Source organism: Haplochromis burtoni, unplaced genomic scaffold, assembly GCF_018398535.1.
Source record: "Haplochromis burtoni strain Fernald_Lab_line unplaced genomic scaffold, NCSU_Asbu1 Contig_21, whole genome shotgun sequence".
In the NCBI taxonomy this organism is placed as follows: domain Eukaryota; kingdom Metazoa; phylum Chordata; class Actinopteri; order Cichliformes; family Cichlidae; genus Haplochromis; species Haplochromis burtoni.
The window spans coordinates 3137762-3154287 of record NW_024582382.1 but is presented as its reverse complement, the minus strand read 5'-3'; the positions used below and the strand labels follow the sequence as shown (position 1 = coordinate 3154287).

At 41.5% G+C, this 16526-nt stretch overlaps 1 protein-coding gene across 4 annotated transcripts in view; it reads left to right on the top strand.

Annotated features, from left to right (window-relative positions):
- LOC102311213 (dedicator of cytokinesis protein 7) overlaps positions 1 to 16526 on the top strand; it is a 41217-nt gene that overhangs the window by 3568 nt on the left and 21123 nt on the right. For 2 of the 4 annotated variants that reach the window (XM_005939920.3, XM_005939919.3), the window contains exons 1-12: positions 6116 to 6811; positions 8433 to 8520; positions 9886 to 10064; positions 10272 to 10340; positions 10488 to 10614; positions 11045 to 11257; positions 13102 to 13187; positions 13308 to 13374; positions 13639 to 13788; positions 14890 to 14970; positions 15183 to 15339; positions 15901 to 16031. In XM_005939920.3, the coding sequence (XP_005939982.1) occupies positions 6762 to 6811; positions 8433 to 8520; positions 9886 to 10064; positions 10272 to 10340; positions 10488 to 10614; positions 11045 to 11257; positions 13102 to 13187; positions 13308 to 13374; positions 13639 to 13788; positions 14890 to 14970; positions 15183 to 15339; positions 15901 to 16031 (1398 nt within the window). In that variant the 5' untranslated portion in view covers positions 6116 to 6761. Of the gene's footprint in view, positions 1 to 6114; positions 6812 to 8432; positions 8521 to 9885; positions 10065 to 10271; positions 10341 to 10487; positions 10615 to 11044; positions 11258 to 13101; positions 13188 to 13307; positions 13375 to 13638; positions 13789 to 14889; positions 14971 to 15182; positions 15340 to 15900; positions 16032 to 16526 lie in introns of those variants that run through there. The other 2 variants (XM_005939917.3, XM_042218650.1) reach the window with 2 other exon arrangements.

Below are 16526 nucleotides of genomic sequence, written 5' to 3'. Positions count from 1 at the left end.
CATAATTGCCTTACATAAGTAGCAAGCTTGGCTCAGAGCTTGGATGATATTAGCGGAGATGAATATTGCATGAGGAAAGCACTCGTTAAGCGTTAATAAGAGGATAGAGATGGAGCCCCACTGTCAGTCTGTCTTAACCCCGCCCCCACCGTTCTGACAAGCAGTGACTCAACTCAGCCTGGATGCGTTGGAGCCTTTGAGTCAGTTTGTTAAAGAGGGAGTGTGCATGTGTGTGCAATAGCACACATGCACGTACGCTTCTACTGGCGTACATGGACGTCTGAGGTGAGACGACGAGATTCGGTCATTAGGTGCTTGTGTTTTTTCCACCTTTGTTTGCTGAATAAAAGCGGCTCTTGTAACACAAAGGCGCCCAGGACTGTCAACTGACTGCAGGCCCACTTACAGTTCACACTTAATGTGAATAAATGGGCTTAATTGTGGCCCCTCATTAGAGCCCTGGTTAGTAGCACAGCAGCTGAATCCTCCTCTGTGAATAAGAGGGCATTTAAAGCTCCTATTGTGTATTACTGAATCAAAGGATCAAGCATTGGTTTTGCTTAAAAACCTTTTTGTTATTCCACTGATTATTTTCTTATTGTTGAGGGTTCTCCACTAGTGATGATTAGGAGTCTTGTTGGGGTGGTCCTTTTCTCTTTGTATATTGTGGAATGCACCTTGATGCCAAAGAGCTGAATAAAATTAATACACTGATTTTGAAGACCGTCAGCATTTATAGGAAGCTGCTAACTCTTCAAATAGCCTAGAAAGTACAACAGGAGCAAAAATTGATGCATCTTTTATGATACATTTTTATATATACAGTAGATCTGCCAATACAGTGATAAATATGTCATATATTAGACACCTGGGTGGTGAATATAGGTTTGTTGAAGAATTGAGGTCTAAATTCGTTAGGTTGGATTTTCTGTTCTTCATCTTTTTTATTCTCACAGTATTACGTCAAAAACCAGTGCCTGTTGCCATTGCCCTGTGTGTGTGTGTGTGTGTGTGTGTGTGTGTGTGTGTGTGTGTGTGTGTGTGTGAGAGAGAGAGAGAGACAGAGAGAGAGAGAGGAGACAAGCGGAGTGAGAGAGTCACACTATGACAGCGTATCTGGGGGATGGGTAGGCTGATTCAGCCTCAGGTCTGGTTAATTCGGTGGTCTCTCCACCAGGCCTGACTCTTGGCAGTCCAGGGTTCTGTGGCAGCAGCAATGAAGCAGTTCTTGCTTTCAGGAAAGGTTCCAAAAATAAATTAGCCTCTTTTTGAAAGGACATTTGTTGATAATGGCAACTGGCCTAATTCAACCCTTTATGTATTATTTGGCAATTTTCTTGCAGTCTCCCTCATGGGTTCACTCTTGCACTTTTTCTCTGTCTCTCTCCTCTCTTTCTCTCTATATCCCTCTCTCCCTCTGTCTGTCTGGATGTGTTGTCTCTGGGCTATTATTAGAGTAGACAGGCTGGTGGGAGGAAGTCTCTGAAGTAGACGCTCTTGTCATTTTTTTTATTTATGTATTATATTCTGCTTTCCATGTGCCTTTTTAATTCTCGGTGTACAGTATCTGTCTTTTGTTTGTATTAAGTGTAGGTGATGCGTTTAACCTCTTTAGACAATGTAACTGTTCCACATTTTTATCATTTGATTAAAGGAAACATCGCACATATGCTTGTCCCTGTGATTATCTGCTAATCTTAACGTTATTGCTGCTACTGATGTGAATTCATGTGGGTTTGAGGAAGGACTAACCTCCTTTAGTGAGACCATGTATTACTCAAAACCTTTTTAAATATAAAGCCATGCTTATGAATCTTTCATTTTGTCCTGTCTGAGGTGGTATCTGGGGAGAGACCTTAAATACACAAAGCTCTTAGACATTCTCTTTGTTTCTTTTCTCGCCTCAGTTCCTGCTGCTCCATTTCTATCTGACATGGAGGAAAAATCATACATGTGGCACAACAGCAACAGAGGAGGTGTGAGCGTGCCTGTTCTGTTGAGCTGAGGTGTTTTTAGCTTTATTTACTCTGCAAATGCCTCGACTTACAATGAACGGTAAATACTGTAAACAGCTATCCTCCCTCATCCTGGAATCTACTTATTGTGCTTTCATGTACACTTTGTTGTGGTGTTTACTCGATAGAGGGAAAGTCGATTATTAGATAGATAACATAGGCTTTCCAAATTGGATATTATAATGTTTCCTAGAAAAGCTTGTGTAGCCAGTGCACTCTATTTCTTCCCCCTATACTGTCTTCTTTTCCTCCTCTCCTCTTTCAATCTCTGGCTTTTACTCCCTGTAGTCCAGCTTTCTCCCCCTCACAGTCCGTCCCCTTTTCAGTAATAGGAGACTTGAAATCAATAGCACATTAGTCTGGCCGGAAACTCTTATGAAATTAAATATAAATGACTGAGATTGCAGCTCTACCTGCTGCTGACAGAGATGCATGATGGCTCTTGGGGATTTTTTTTTCTTTTCGTTCCTCTCTCCAGTAAACAGTCAGGCCATTTTGTGCTGTTCCTACAGCTTACCGGATCACTGGGATACCTAGTGTTTTTCTTGGCGATTAGTGTGCAGCACTGTAGACTTTGATTGGCTTTGTTTAGGGTTTGACATTTTGTCCTCTGTGTTGAACAATGACCAATCTGATAGCATAATCTGATAGAGCAAATGGCATCGTGGACGTCACAAAGCCGCGACAGCTCAGGAGGCATGAAGAATCAGCCGGCCACACCCATCCTCCAAATACAGCAGCAGCGCCATTTGAATATGAATGAGCACTCTGGTTATTAGCAGATTGCATCTTACTTTTTGCTCTCCAGTATTTTCTCCAAATACAATGTGTGCTTTTGCTTTCATTAAGCTTTCAGGTTTGCTGCTCTGTACTTTTATTCTGGAACTTTTTACATGTAAATTTTGTTGCTTGGTCGTCTTCCATTTTCATTAACTGCTTCAGCGTGTAAAGTGCAACAATTTCTTTTAACATTCTGTTTGGCTTAAAAGCATAATTTGCAAGGTGGCTGGAGAGTGCTGGCTGGTGGGAGGAAAGTAATATGAGACAAAAAGCCACTGCATGCGCTTCTGGGAATTGGTGGAGGCTTGGACAACAGTAAGCTAATACACATAGATGATATAGAAGTAGCTGTATTTGCGAGCTATATTTCACCCCATCAGAGATGAAACGGTTTGTGACAGATGGACTGATATTGTTCTCCTGTATGGCCCATAAGTGTAGCCCCTCCTGCTTTCCCTCCCTGACAGATGTAGGGGGAGGACCACAGTACACTCTTCTTTCTTTCAATTGATTTTGGTGCTTGAACCCTTAGGGAGTAGAGGATGGTGGTTCGATGGGTATATGGAGATGTTTTAGCCATTTCCTGCAGCACAGAAACTATAAAAAAGACCAAAGCAAAGGCTTTAAACCACTCAAACATACAGGCATATATCTGCATGTATTCAAATATGGCTGCACTCTCATAGCAGTGTGCACTCTGTGCACCGCTCTGACTAGAGCTTGGATGGATATTTCCATAAATCTTGGTTAGTGAGTGACAGGCTCACATGCATTCATGCATGTAATGTAGGCAGAGGAGAAAATGTGGCTGCTCATATTTACAGGGTGGTGTTCAAGAAATATACAACTGATTCACTAGATTATATTAGCGCATAACTATGGAATAATGTTTGTGTTGTTAGCAAAATTGCTATTATTTCTTTTTATTATGCCCTCTGGATAAGTTGACTGCCAGGAAATTCTGGATTGTGTGTTTTTTGGGGTAGCAATTAAGCTGATATCATGTGATTCAGCAATGATTACCCCCTGCACCAACGCCGACTGTAGGATCAACATTAGGAGACTTAACAGCTGTCTGAGAGCAGATGTGTCCTGTTGCTGCACCCATTCTGTGTCCCTGGAGGGGAGAGGTCAAGACAGGGGTGGAGGTTGAAGCAGAGATCGTCTCCCGAGGATGCTCCATGTTGATGCTTTAAAAGAAACTTTAAAAAAAAAGAGAGAGCAGCTGCCTGACCATTGTATAGCACACCAGTATAAGATGGAGATTAGCATTATTGATGACAATTTTCATCTGGTGTAATTCCTCCACCCTGCGTTAAGAGCAGCTGCTGAGCAAGCAAGGTCTCTAATGACATATATAAAATTCACATAAATATATATATATATGTGTATATATATATATATATATATATATATATGTGTGTGTGTGTGTGTGTGTGTGTGTGTGTGTGTGTGTGTGTGTGTGTGTGTGTGTATGTATATAAACATTATATATAACTATTGAAAGTGTCATGAAAGGTTATTTGGTGGGTTTTTGTTAGCTTTTCTCTGGAAGATTTTAGTTATTTTGCCAGTTTTTATTGGTTCTAGTGATGCTCTGGAAGCAGACGCCAGTTAAAAAAAGAAGTGCATAATGATTTTAATAGGACTCCCTGGTGGGGCTGGATATAGAGGGGACGTGCCCTGGCCATGGGCGCGTGGCAGCAGAGCAGGTGGATGACGGGCAGCTGAGTTCTGGCTCTAAGGGGAGGGGAGGAGGGGCTCCATTTTGGAGGACTCTTGGGGTTGAGAGAGACCCTGAAAAAAAGGCAACCCCATCTGGAACTGAGGTGGGGGCTCTGGTGTGAAAGAGATCTAGTGGGTGGTGTCTGACACTCTCTCTTTTGTTCTTTGGTAACACAACAGTGATGGTGGTGTGGTGGTGGGGGGGGGGGGGGGGGGGCTCTTCCACTGCCCGTGGGGGCTGGGCACACAAACAATAGTGCCGATCTAAGGATTGAAAGCCTTCGATGAACAGAAAGGCAAGGAAGCAGGCAGGGAAGGTGTGGACTGAAGGATAAAGCAGGGATGGGTTCAGCCTACTTATAGGAGGTGGGTTTTCAACCAGGCAAGGACGTTGCAATGTCACATAAAAACACGGTACAAATACTAAGTGAGCTCATATTGAAATGCTTGTTGCAGACATTTAGAAATATACTTACTGTAGCTCTTCAGGTTATGCCTGAGACGTGCTGAATACACACATGAATGCAGGGCAGATAATAGAATTTTTATTAATAAAAGAATCAATTATAGAGAGCCCCATCGTCCAATAAATTAGAATTTGTTGGATCTTGGGGCAGAGGAGAATGAAAGATGAGTGTTGGCATTGTGGTGGAAGCGTGCCTGCATAGAGGGAGAGATGGCGAGTATGAGCTTCATTTATTTTCATTAGCAGTGTCTATGGGCTAGAGTCATGCCTGCTGCGAGCTCTAATGCAGCTCTTGAGTGCTACATGCATACATAAACATATATCCTAGAGACATCTGTCTTTGCTCAGCTACAGCCACGCTTCTGTCATGTGAGGTTAATTTTTCCTTGGTTCATTCCTTCTCTTCCCATTTTTCACATCTCTGCTCTACAGTTCTTGCCATTCATCAGCCATCTCGCAGAGGACAGCCGAGTACCTGCAGCAGCTCTCCAGGGTGCTGAATTGGAGAACTGTGGGGTAGAAGGAGTGAGAGTTGGGTGGCGGGGTTGGGCTGCAGCACTAAGCATGGCTATATAATTTCCTCATAGTAGGCGTGGGGTATGGAATGGTGATTGCAGGCAGGCAGACAGGAGGGAGATGTAGACCTGCCATTATCATAAACTGAAAAGTCCTCCATTAGAGGGGAGAGTCAGGGCCAATGTCATTCCTTATGTGTTCAAATACGACAGAGAAAAGAGCTGGTCAAACGGTAAGCTTAAAACATCGTTAGTATCTCCCTTATAGGTGTTTGCCTTTGAAATATGTAAGTATTTTTGTGCTCACCAGTATGACTTTCCAACACGGCCAGTAAACAAAGCTGTAGTCCTTTTCTGTCTCCTTGCAGAGGTCAAATTTACAGATTGAATCTTAAAAAACACCAACCAGGCAAGGCTTCCCCTTTCTGCAGTCACGGTGAACAGCCCCATCTGCTGGTTTACTGCAGGTGTAACACGCTGTGTTGTCTTGAGTGGTCAGAGCAAGCTGAGTTGGCATGCTGCTTTGTGCTTTATGACGCATGAACTGTGTGGCCGCCCCTGACAACAGCAATGAACAAAACCAGTGAAAACAGTGAGTCCTTTTCCACCTAGTTATTAATGACGGTCAAAGTCATGTTATCAGAAAACCTTCTTTGTGAAAGTAACAGGACTTGAAATGTTTTTGGTCCACTTCCTAAATTTTAAACAGAAATGAAACCAATGAAACCTAAACCGATGTGGATATGCGGCATGAACAGGTCGCTCTAAACCGGTCAGGTGAGATTTCTGCGTTAGCAGATGGTAGACATGATAGCCTCTTTGTGCAAAGTGGTCAAACTGACGCGGAAGGATAGTGAGGCCGGACGTAAAGTGATTTTTTCACAGCATTGTACAATTTTAAAGGCGCAGATTTTGTAATGTTAAAAGTTCTTACGTGTTTAAAAAGGGTTATTGGTTATGTATACTGAAAACGTAGTGTTGTAACTCTGTTTATTTTGATCGAAAAACCAATAAGGAAAGACGATCGCGTTTTATTTTGAAATAATACCGGATGTAGTATAGGTATGCTTTACAGCACGGCCGCGGTTCAGCTCCCGACCGCTAGGAGGAACAAGTAGGGATCCCTGCCCGGTCCCAGCGTGGAGAAGGAAGCGGTCTGAGAGTCCGCATCCCTGCACAAGCGGGACAGAGCGAAACCTCGAGAGGAGCAGACCACTTTCAGTTTTTATTCGAAGACTTTTCCTTACATGGGGACGAGAAATGTCATCGACTCCGAGCGAAAGGAGGGCTTTTGCTCATAAAATCAACCGGTGAGACAGTGACAGAAGTTATTGTTTAACGGCTACTACACTGCCGCTTGCTTTGCTTGAGAATGACCTGCAGGAGAGACGGTGCATATAGCCACTAAGCTAGGATTTGTAAGGTATCACAAAGCATAAACCGCTTGGTATAAACACACCTGTAGCCTAATACCACAAGAAAGGGGTTTAGTCACGTAGTTTGCGCTTTCTTAGTGGGTGTCTTGCACTTTTGCGAGTTTAATAACCTGTTTTCTACACGTTGTCGTAGCATCGTAAGAGCTTTGTTGTCAACAATGATTGGGCTACTTAAGTAAAACAGCGCCGAGCCAAAGGCTGCTCTGCTATTAAGGTGTGTACTTTAAGTGGGAGTATTTGTTTCGGAGTAATAATAAGAGAAAGACTTCGCCTTGTGGGAATATATTAGTAACCTGTTTCTACATGTTGTAAACTGGTTCTGCCTCTCCGTTAAAAGTGGTGCTGCATGCGTTGGAAATGCACTGTTTCATCACACTGAACATATGGTGATCACATTCCAGGTAAAATTGTCAAAACTCGTCACACCTGTCACCTGAGTGTTTGAATAACAACTGCACCAAAGCTTGTGTGGGTGTGTGGAGGTGTTGGTAGGGAAGTGGCTCCCTGTTTGTTACAAGTGTTTCCCCCCCTAGCTATTCACCTCAGCTTCAATCAGTTCATTTTATAGTCCGTTTCATCAAGAAATAAACATGATGCTACATTCTGATGTAGCATCATAATTTCTCTATAACGCATCCTAAAGAGGAATTCTCAATCGCCCACCCCATTCCTAAAATCCCGACTTTTTAGTGAGACCAAGAGCATTGTTTAGCGCCGGATGCAGGAAAGGGTGGGAAGGGGTGTTCTGGCTGTTGACTTTGCAGTTGATAATGTTCCTTTTTCCTGTTTTAAATGGAGGTGTGCAGAGAAGCTGCAGAAACTCTTTCCAGATTGCCAGTAATGTAGTACTAGTTCTTAAAAGTTCAACCTGAAAGAAATGCATCCTGATTTGTCATCACAAGGAGATCTTAGCTCTGTATTGGAGATGGAAGTGGAGGTCACTAGTCTTAAGGAGTCCTTGTGGTTTTGATTGATGTATGACATGAACCTTAGCAATGTAATCACAGCAGAAATGTTGAAGCCTTTGCAGCTGTGTATATGAAAGAAACAGACATGTGGTTCTAGAGGAGCAGCTGCTTGCTGTCTCTGGGAAAGGATTGTTTTTTTTTCCTTCTCTTGCTTTGTCTGTCTTTAAGCCTCCCTTTGCCGTTAGTTCATAAAGGCCAGGGACGGAGCTCTGGCTCTGTGCCTGCTCTGTGAGATCGGATCGGGTCCCTTTTCAGAACAGCTGCTGCCCTTCAGCATTGCTACTAGTACCAGGAGATGAAAACGGTGATAAGGGGTTCACAGATTCTGTGGGGTAGGATTTGAGAAAGTGCAGACGTCACTTCCTGAATAGTTGTAGACACTTAAGCTGTTAAATGTAAATACTTTTTTTTTTAAAAAGTAAAAATAAATAAATAAATGTGAATGACCTCTTACATTTAATTGGATTTTGATTTTGTTATTTGCACCCATGTTTTATTTCTAACCTACAATCCTTTCTATTGTTCAGGACGGTTGCTGCAGAGGTCAGAAAACAAGTGTCCAGAGACTATGGCTCACCTCAGTTGTCAAAGAAACGAGGAGGCGCGCACCACCCTGTGAGTCACCCTGTGTTTAACCTCTCAGAGTTACTGCCCGGCAGCCCTGAAGCTCAAATTAGTCAGGCCAGAAATGGATGGGTGTAACTTTGTAAATGAGTACTGAGTTTAGATACAAGGAGGAAGATGTTACTTAGGTGATTGCAGTTTTAATTAGTGTTCACAGCAAGTGGCTTTGAAGCAAGCATACCTGCTCTCACTCAGCTGTGTTGTTCTACAGCTAGGCAAGGTCTCACCATGAACGCTTAAGAATAGAAGAAGGGATGGTTATATCAGGTGATTTGTCTTGGAAATTGTCTTGTGTCTTGTTATAAACATGCCAGTATGGTTTCTAATTAACCCAGAAGAAATGTAGAATTCTCTGTGATCTTCTAACAGACAGTCTGGTAGACATAGGTTGTGGAGTAGAGCCTTGTTTTTACTTGCAGTGAATTGGGCCATATGAAAAAAAAGATGACAACAACTTAGGGTTTTTTCCATTTAGACAGGGGCTGTAGCAGTAGTTCCTGTGGGGGATTCTGCTTTTGATTAAACAGATAAAAAAGAAAGTACATGCCTTGTTCAAAATTGAGAAGTGAAAACCAAAACTGTAAAAGAAATGGATAACCTTGTTTAGACACAGTATTTTTCTTTCTTTTTAGCTTGCATAGAGATATATAGAGATATATATGTGGTACAGGAAGTTTTTGTTTACCAACCGTGTGTGGATCTTTTATATTTTTCTGCCATTCCTGTCGTAGTGGGTTCCCATATTAAACATGGCTAGTTTTAAATAATCAGATCAGCATTTGTGAAAGTAATCTCTTGCACTGCGTTTTATTGTTTGGTATCAGAACCTTGGTTTTTGCTGTTGTATGTCTATGTCATTAATAATTTGGGATACTCCTAATGGGGTCTTCTCAAACAAGCTTTGGCTGCGAGCACAGAAGCCCTACCCATGTGCTGGTTAAACCTTTTGTTTGGGTGCGACAATCAGTCAGGAAAACAGTTGAATTAAAAGGGAGAAGAGAGCTATAAGGTTGTTTCCGACAGAGGATGAACTCAATAAGTTCAATAAGTTCCAATAGTAAATAAACCTGGATTATTTTGAACGGTTAATCATCCAAAGCTACTCTGATCCAAGAGTAAATATAAGAAGCAAGAACGCATTGAAGTCTCTGACATGATGAATTTAGTGAAAAATGCCAATAAAAATGTAATAACTCCCCAGAAGCTGATTTTTTTCCTGTGAATGCCACTTAATTAAAAGATAACCATTGCTTTCACATGTTTACCCTTTCTGTGATTTTGTATTAAAGTGGTAATGCTAGAAATTGTGGGCACATCATAGTAATATGTACATAATAGTTTAATGCTGACTGACAGCTTCCACTGACGGAGGTGGTTGAGCCGGTGGACTTTGAGGAGTATGTGAGCAGTCATGCTCCCGGGGTGGAGCCCGGCCCTCTCAAGCAGCTAATGGAGTTCCCGTCAGATGACCTGGAGCTCCTCCACCTGGACAAAGACTGCAATACACTGGAGCCCCCACTGCCTGAGGAAGAGGAGTAAGTCCGCTAGTCTGCTAATGGCCAGCACAATCCTCATACTAAACTCTCAAGTCCCATTTATGGTCTTGACATTACTACACAAGCAGAGCTTTAATATCACTGTAATGGATAAACATCACTACAGATAGGAACAAAGCCTTCTCTCTGTGAACATAAATATTAAAAGCATGCTTTGCTCAATTATTCATGTGTTTTTCAATGTAGCTCGCTGGATTCCAGAGTGAGAGATGCCTTGGCTGTCTACACAGATGACTGGCTTGTCATTCAAAGAAAGTAAGTGGTCACAGTATGGGTGTCAGCTAAATAAACCTACAGTATGCGTTTCATCTATTTTGTAATAATGTGCGCCACATTTCTGTGTTCACTCCACATGTGATTGACAGTTACATTATTAGTTGGACAACTCTTCTTCTTCTTCAGATATCAGCTCTATAGCACCACATACACCCCTCACAACTCTGAGCGGCAGAGGGAGAGGCAACGAGGGCTGGTCAAACAGACCTTTGAACTGGATGAGGCTGCTGCAGCTGAGCGCCAGGAAGACCAGGTAGACGACTGCGATGTTCAAAGACCCTGTAATCTTAAATGCTGATGGGCGTTCAGTGAGGTTAGGTTCATGAAACATGTTTTAGTATTGCCGGGAGTAAAAGTTTTCCAGCTGTCACACACTAAAAGTGCTGTCATTTAATACACAGGCTAAGAGATAGAGTTGCCAGATTGCTGGGTGTCTCATTATCACAGAGAAAGGCAGTATGAGTTGTATTCTGGTCAACAAGCTAATTATATGAAAAATGACTAATGGATAAAAGGATAAATGTCTTATCCATTATCTATTACATTTTCCCCACATGAGTCATATCAGATGGGTAATGGGATATGTAGCATTGTAATTCTTATAACACATCTTTGCCTGGAAGGGGGGGAAAAAATCAAACAGAAAAACACATGACCTCACCTCTCAATCTTGTGTGGTTCAGGATGACGCAAAGCGGCGGTCAGTCAGCATCGATGAGACTCCTCGCGGCAGCTGGGCCTCCAGCATCTTTGATCTGAAGAATTCGTCTCCAGACGCTCTCCTGCCAACTGTGCTGGAACAAACAGCTGCAGAGGACATGGACCACCGCAATACCGAGGCACGACAGCAGGGGCGCCACAATGACCTCCTTGGCCTGTTCCCTCCCCCTGATGAGGTTTGTATTTGATTCTCTTATATCTGACTCTGTTGTGGTTTAAGTTAGAAAAAACAGAGCAAATTAAAAATGATCATGATTTATAGCTATGATCACAAATTTAGTTTAAATAAGAGTTATTCAGGATTCTATACTGTCAACATAGGGTTTGGCTTACGTGCTCCATAGTGTAGTGGTTAACACATGTATAATATGCTTAAGCTCCTGGGTTAAAACCAGGAGGAGACTCATATCCCTGGGGTTATTTGAGGGAATCCGTCATAAAAAAGTCTGTGCCAAGTCAAATATGCAGATGCATCTACTCTGGTAACCCCTTGTGAATAAGAGAACAGCTGAGAGAAGCTTTAGGTTTACTCTGTTTAGAGGAAACACATCACACTGATAATGAATGCTTATCACTCCGGGTCACAATTTCCTGGTGAGAAACATTCTATTATAAATTTTGTGGCAATAAATACACATGATTGTATGAGTATTACCCATTAGTGTAATATTTTGGCACACAGAGCAATTTCCACGGTGCTGATTTCTCTGCATGGAGCCATGATGAGTTGTAACTGTAGATGAAAGTCAGACACAAATATGAGGCCGTCATGGAGACGAAAATTCAAATTGGGGGTTGCCACAGAGCAAATACAGCAACATGTTAGAGCAATACTGGGAGCATTGACAGAGGAAGCTATAACAGTGGAGGGAAAAAAAGAGTATGCTCATAAGAAGGATGAAATCAAAAAAGCTATATGAGCAAGCTAATGTTTTAGTTTTCTTTGTGTGAGATATAAGACGTCAGCAGGAAGCAAACATAAGCGTCTGTATCATTTGATTCTGAAAGCTCACTTTGCTCATTTTGGCTGAAACACAATGCTGCAGTTTTTGAACTAAATCTGGGTCAGCAGCATTTCTAAAAGTCTTTTTAGTGGTTCTAAAATGTCTTATCAGTGCCGGCGTTAGGCATAAATGTTGTAAAAGTTTAAAACTAAAACTTGTTAGTGTGGATGTACCCTGAGAGTTGTTTCTCTCTTATGGTTCACCCCGTGAGAACCTTGAAACAGCCCACGATCTAATTATTCTGTTATCAAAAAATAGATTTTGGAATTATCGATCTTAAGTGCAGCGTTTCTGTGGGCTAGTTGTGTAATGAATTAAGTGCAACAGCTTAGACTAGCAGCACACTGGAAGTACTGAAGGAACTTGGAGCTGTGTAAATGGTGATATTGCTGGTTTTCCACCAACATGGAGTCTAGAACTAGTATCATGGCTGTGGGAGAGACTTGCACAAGACATTCAGCACCGATTCAACCATGATTTCTGGTGGACAGAAATTAACTCCATAGCTAGTAACGTTGATTTGGTCATAATGTGGGCTGGTTAGATAGACCAACAACACTTCATTGGTGTTTAAAAAAAGGCATTACTGACATGCACGCTAAAATGAAAAAGTAAGCACCTTTTTTAGTCAGTGACAATAAAACTGTATTTATCATTTCCACTCCTAACTAAACAGTGCTACGAATTGAAGGCAAACCAGACATCTAAAAGAAAAGCACTGACCACACAGAGCTAAAGCTGCAGGGAGCAGAAGACTCTGGCAGCAGAGTTTATAAATGCCGTTGCCATTTGTTCAGCTCAGAGCTATTGAATGTTCCCATAAAGTGAATGTCCATAATGTCTGCAAATCCAGCCACTTCATGAGAACTGTTTGCTTTCCTTCCCTCAGTGTTCTCCTTTTCTCACTCATCCTTTTTTTTATGTATGTGTACACTTCACTGTTTCTCTGCCACTATGTTGCCATGACATCTGTGTAAATGCTATGCCGGGGTCTTGTTTTTCTTTCTGTGTGGCAGGATGAAGCAGTAGAGAGATGCTCTCTTCCTGAAGTGCCCAAGGAACATTGTGGCCAGAGGATCATGGTCAAGTGTTTGTCTCTGAAGTAAGGAACATTTGGAGTCTTGCTCCTGGCATTTGTATCTTCATGCTCTGGTTATTATATTTATTACAAATACCCCAATGCACTCCTTATTTGACATTGTTTATTTTGTATGTTTTTCAGGTTTGAAATAGAAATCGAGCCAATATTTGGAACACTCGCCCTTTATGACATCAAGGAAAAGAAAAAGGTTTTATTTCTTTTTGTTCCATTTGATTAGTTCTTATTTGGCATAATGAGTCTTCTTTCAATGAGTTTCACTCTGTAAAACCACTTACATAATGCTGAGCTCATACTTCACTAATTTAATTTCCCTCTTCTCAAAGAGGCCTAAGTGGTCTTGCGGTTTAGATCACTGAGTCAAAACTGAATTAGCATCCCTTGACGTGCATTTCCATTATCATCTTTCCTTCCCCTGCCTCCTCTGATTCCCGCTTATCTTTCCTCCCAACAGATCTCTGAGAATTTCTACTTTGACCTTAACTCGGATCAGATGAAAGGACTCCTAAAACCCCATACACCTCACGTCGCCATATCTACATTGGCTCGTTCCGCCATTTTCTCCATCACATACCCTTCTCCTGACATTTTCCTGGTCATTAAGGTACTGAAAAACTCAACTACACATGTACAGTGCTGGGAAAATGCATTTGATTTGTTTCTTAGTTTTTGGCATATTTGTCACAATTGGATGTTTCAGATCTTCAAACACATTTTAATATTAGACAAAGATAAATCAAGTAAATAAAAATGCAGATTTTAAATGATAGTTTCATTTATTAAGGGTAAACAGCCATCCAAACCTGCTTGGCCCTGTGTGAGAAAATAATTGCCCCTTAAACCTAATAGCTGGTTCTGCCACCCAAGATAGCAAGAACTGCATTCAAGGATTTGCCATAACTGGCAGTGAGTCTTTCACGTCGCCGTGAAGGAATTTTGGCTTGCTATTTTTTTGCACAATTGTTTTAATTCAGCCACATTGTAGGGTTTTTGACCACGAACAGCTTACCATTTGGATTATGCACATTTATGAAATGCTGTTTTGGTTTTATGCCACATGTAACAGGGTTCAAGCCTTCCAGTAAGTTCAGCTTTTGTCTCATCAGTCTGCAGAATTTTCCTAAAGGTTTTGGGGATCATTGCAAAGCTTTTTGGCAAGTATGAGATGAGCCTTTGTGTTCTCTTTGGTCAGTGGTGGTATTGACTCTGGAACTCTACAATGGGTGCCATTTTTGCCTAGTCTCTTTCTTACTGTCGAATCATGAACTCTGACCTTAATTGAGACAAGTGAAGCTTAGAGTTCTTCAGATGTTTTTCTGAGTTCTTTTGTGACCTCCCGGACCTCCTCCTCCATTGATGCATTTTAAGATCTTTTAGCCTGCTTCACCTGGTCATACAGGTTTTATTTAAGTGATTTCTTGATTTTCTTGAACAGTAATCAGGTCTGTAGAATGGGCTGGCCACTTGGGTGTGGCTAAAAAACTAAATACAAAACTGCATTTTGTATTTACTCAGGTTATTTTTGTGTAATTTTAAAATTCATTTGATGATTTGAAACATGTTTGGCAATTATGCAAAAAGACTAAAAAATCAGAAAAAGAGTGCAAATACTTTTTCACAGCGCTGAACATCAACAACAAATATTACTTTAAATCACATAATTGCTCTCAGTGAGTTAAAAGTGCATTTGCATGTGTTTTTTCAGCTTGAAAAGGTCCTTCAACAAGGAGATATTAGTGAATGCTGTGAGCCCTACATGGTTATGAAAGAATCAGATTCATCTAAGGTAATGGAGGCAAAATGTTCTTTAAACTGTTGCAATGCTCAGCTTGCAGCCGCCATGCACGTGGGACCCTCTTACTGTCTAGTCACAAGAATTACTCAATTTTGTCAGGGTGGCTGCAATATTTACTGTCGTCTTTGGCAAGCCAATACTGGCTCTTGCAGATGTTTTAGGCTGTTCAGTATCTTTTCAGATCATATTTTGTTCCACTGCAGCACAAGGAAAAGCTAGAGAAGTTGCGCCTTCAGGCAGAGCAGTCGTGCACGCGTCTCGGCTGTTTTCGCATGCCTTTTGCCTGGACGGCCATTCACCTTCTCAACATCGTCAGCAGTGTGGGAGGTTTGGATCGGTCTGACCCGGACTCTGATTCTGGTACTGCTGATTATATACATATATTTCATGCATAATTTCACATGTGCACGTACACTGATGAGCCACAACATTAAAACTACTGACAGGAGCATCACCGTGGTAGAATGGAACATGATGCTGGGAAACCTAACATTCGTGTAGATGTTAGTGTGATGTGTGCTGTCCACTTAAACACTGTTGCAATGTCAGCAGCGTCTCGCAGCTTGCCAGTGTGCCTTACAAAAGAAAAAATGCTCGGGAATTGCTTGAGGAACTCAAAAATCCCAAAATATTGCCCTAGTTTCTGCACTGTGCATATGTGGAATGCATCGTCACTCGTCCAAAGGCCCCACACTCCAAATCTCACAGGGTCCACTGCTAACTTCCTGGATTCAGAAACCACAAAACACAATCAGAGGTCGTGTTTCCGGGTCAGAGCTGTTTTAGCACCTGGAATGGACCTACACAATATCAGGCAGCTGGTGTTAATGTTGTGGCTGATCACTGTATGCAGACCATTTGCCTAATTACAGTAACAAATGTCTCCTGTCCCTATAATACACACCTTTGGGTCACTGCTAGAGCGAAAAGGTCATGGAACGTGGAACGAGAGAAAGAAGAAGGGGTTCGAGCGGATGAGCATCGGTGATGACATGTGTAACTTTGCCACTTTCCGTCCTGCAACACTCACCGTTACCAACTTCTTCAAGCAGGTATTTAGTAGTGCACATGTGTAGATCTGTCTTTACAGTGAGGTAAACTACCCATTATTTGAATGGGGTAGTTGAATATCACTATAGAAACAAAAGGTGAGACATAATGAATAACTGCATAAAAAGTAGAGTTTCATTTTTCTTTCTACTGTCATCAAGCACTTATTTAAAGGTAATCAGTGGAATTCTCTATATATATTATTGTCACATTGTTACTTTAAATAATGTCAAGTGTCCAGAGAAAGTTATTGTCTTGTGAATTGCTACTATATAAATAGAATTAATAGTATGAAATTAACAGTATCTAATAAAAGACATGGGAATAAATAAATAATAAATAAATAGCCCCAGTGCTTTAAAACTACTTTTTCTGCTAACCTTGGGGCAATACTGTCCATTTAATTATTAATCTTTTTAAAAAAAGATTATGCTCTCTGAGCTGTTGCACCATAGTTATCAGTGAATTGTTGTGAAAGCACAGTCTATGCAGACATC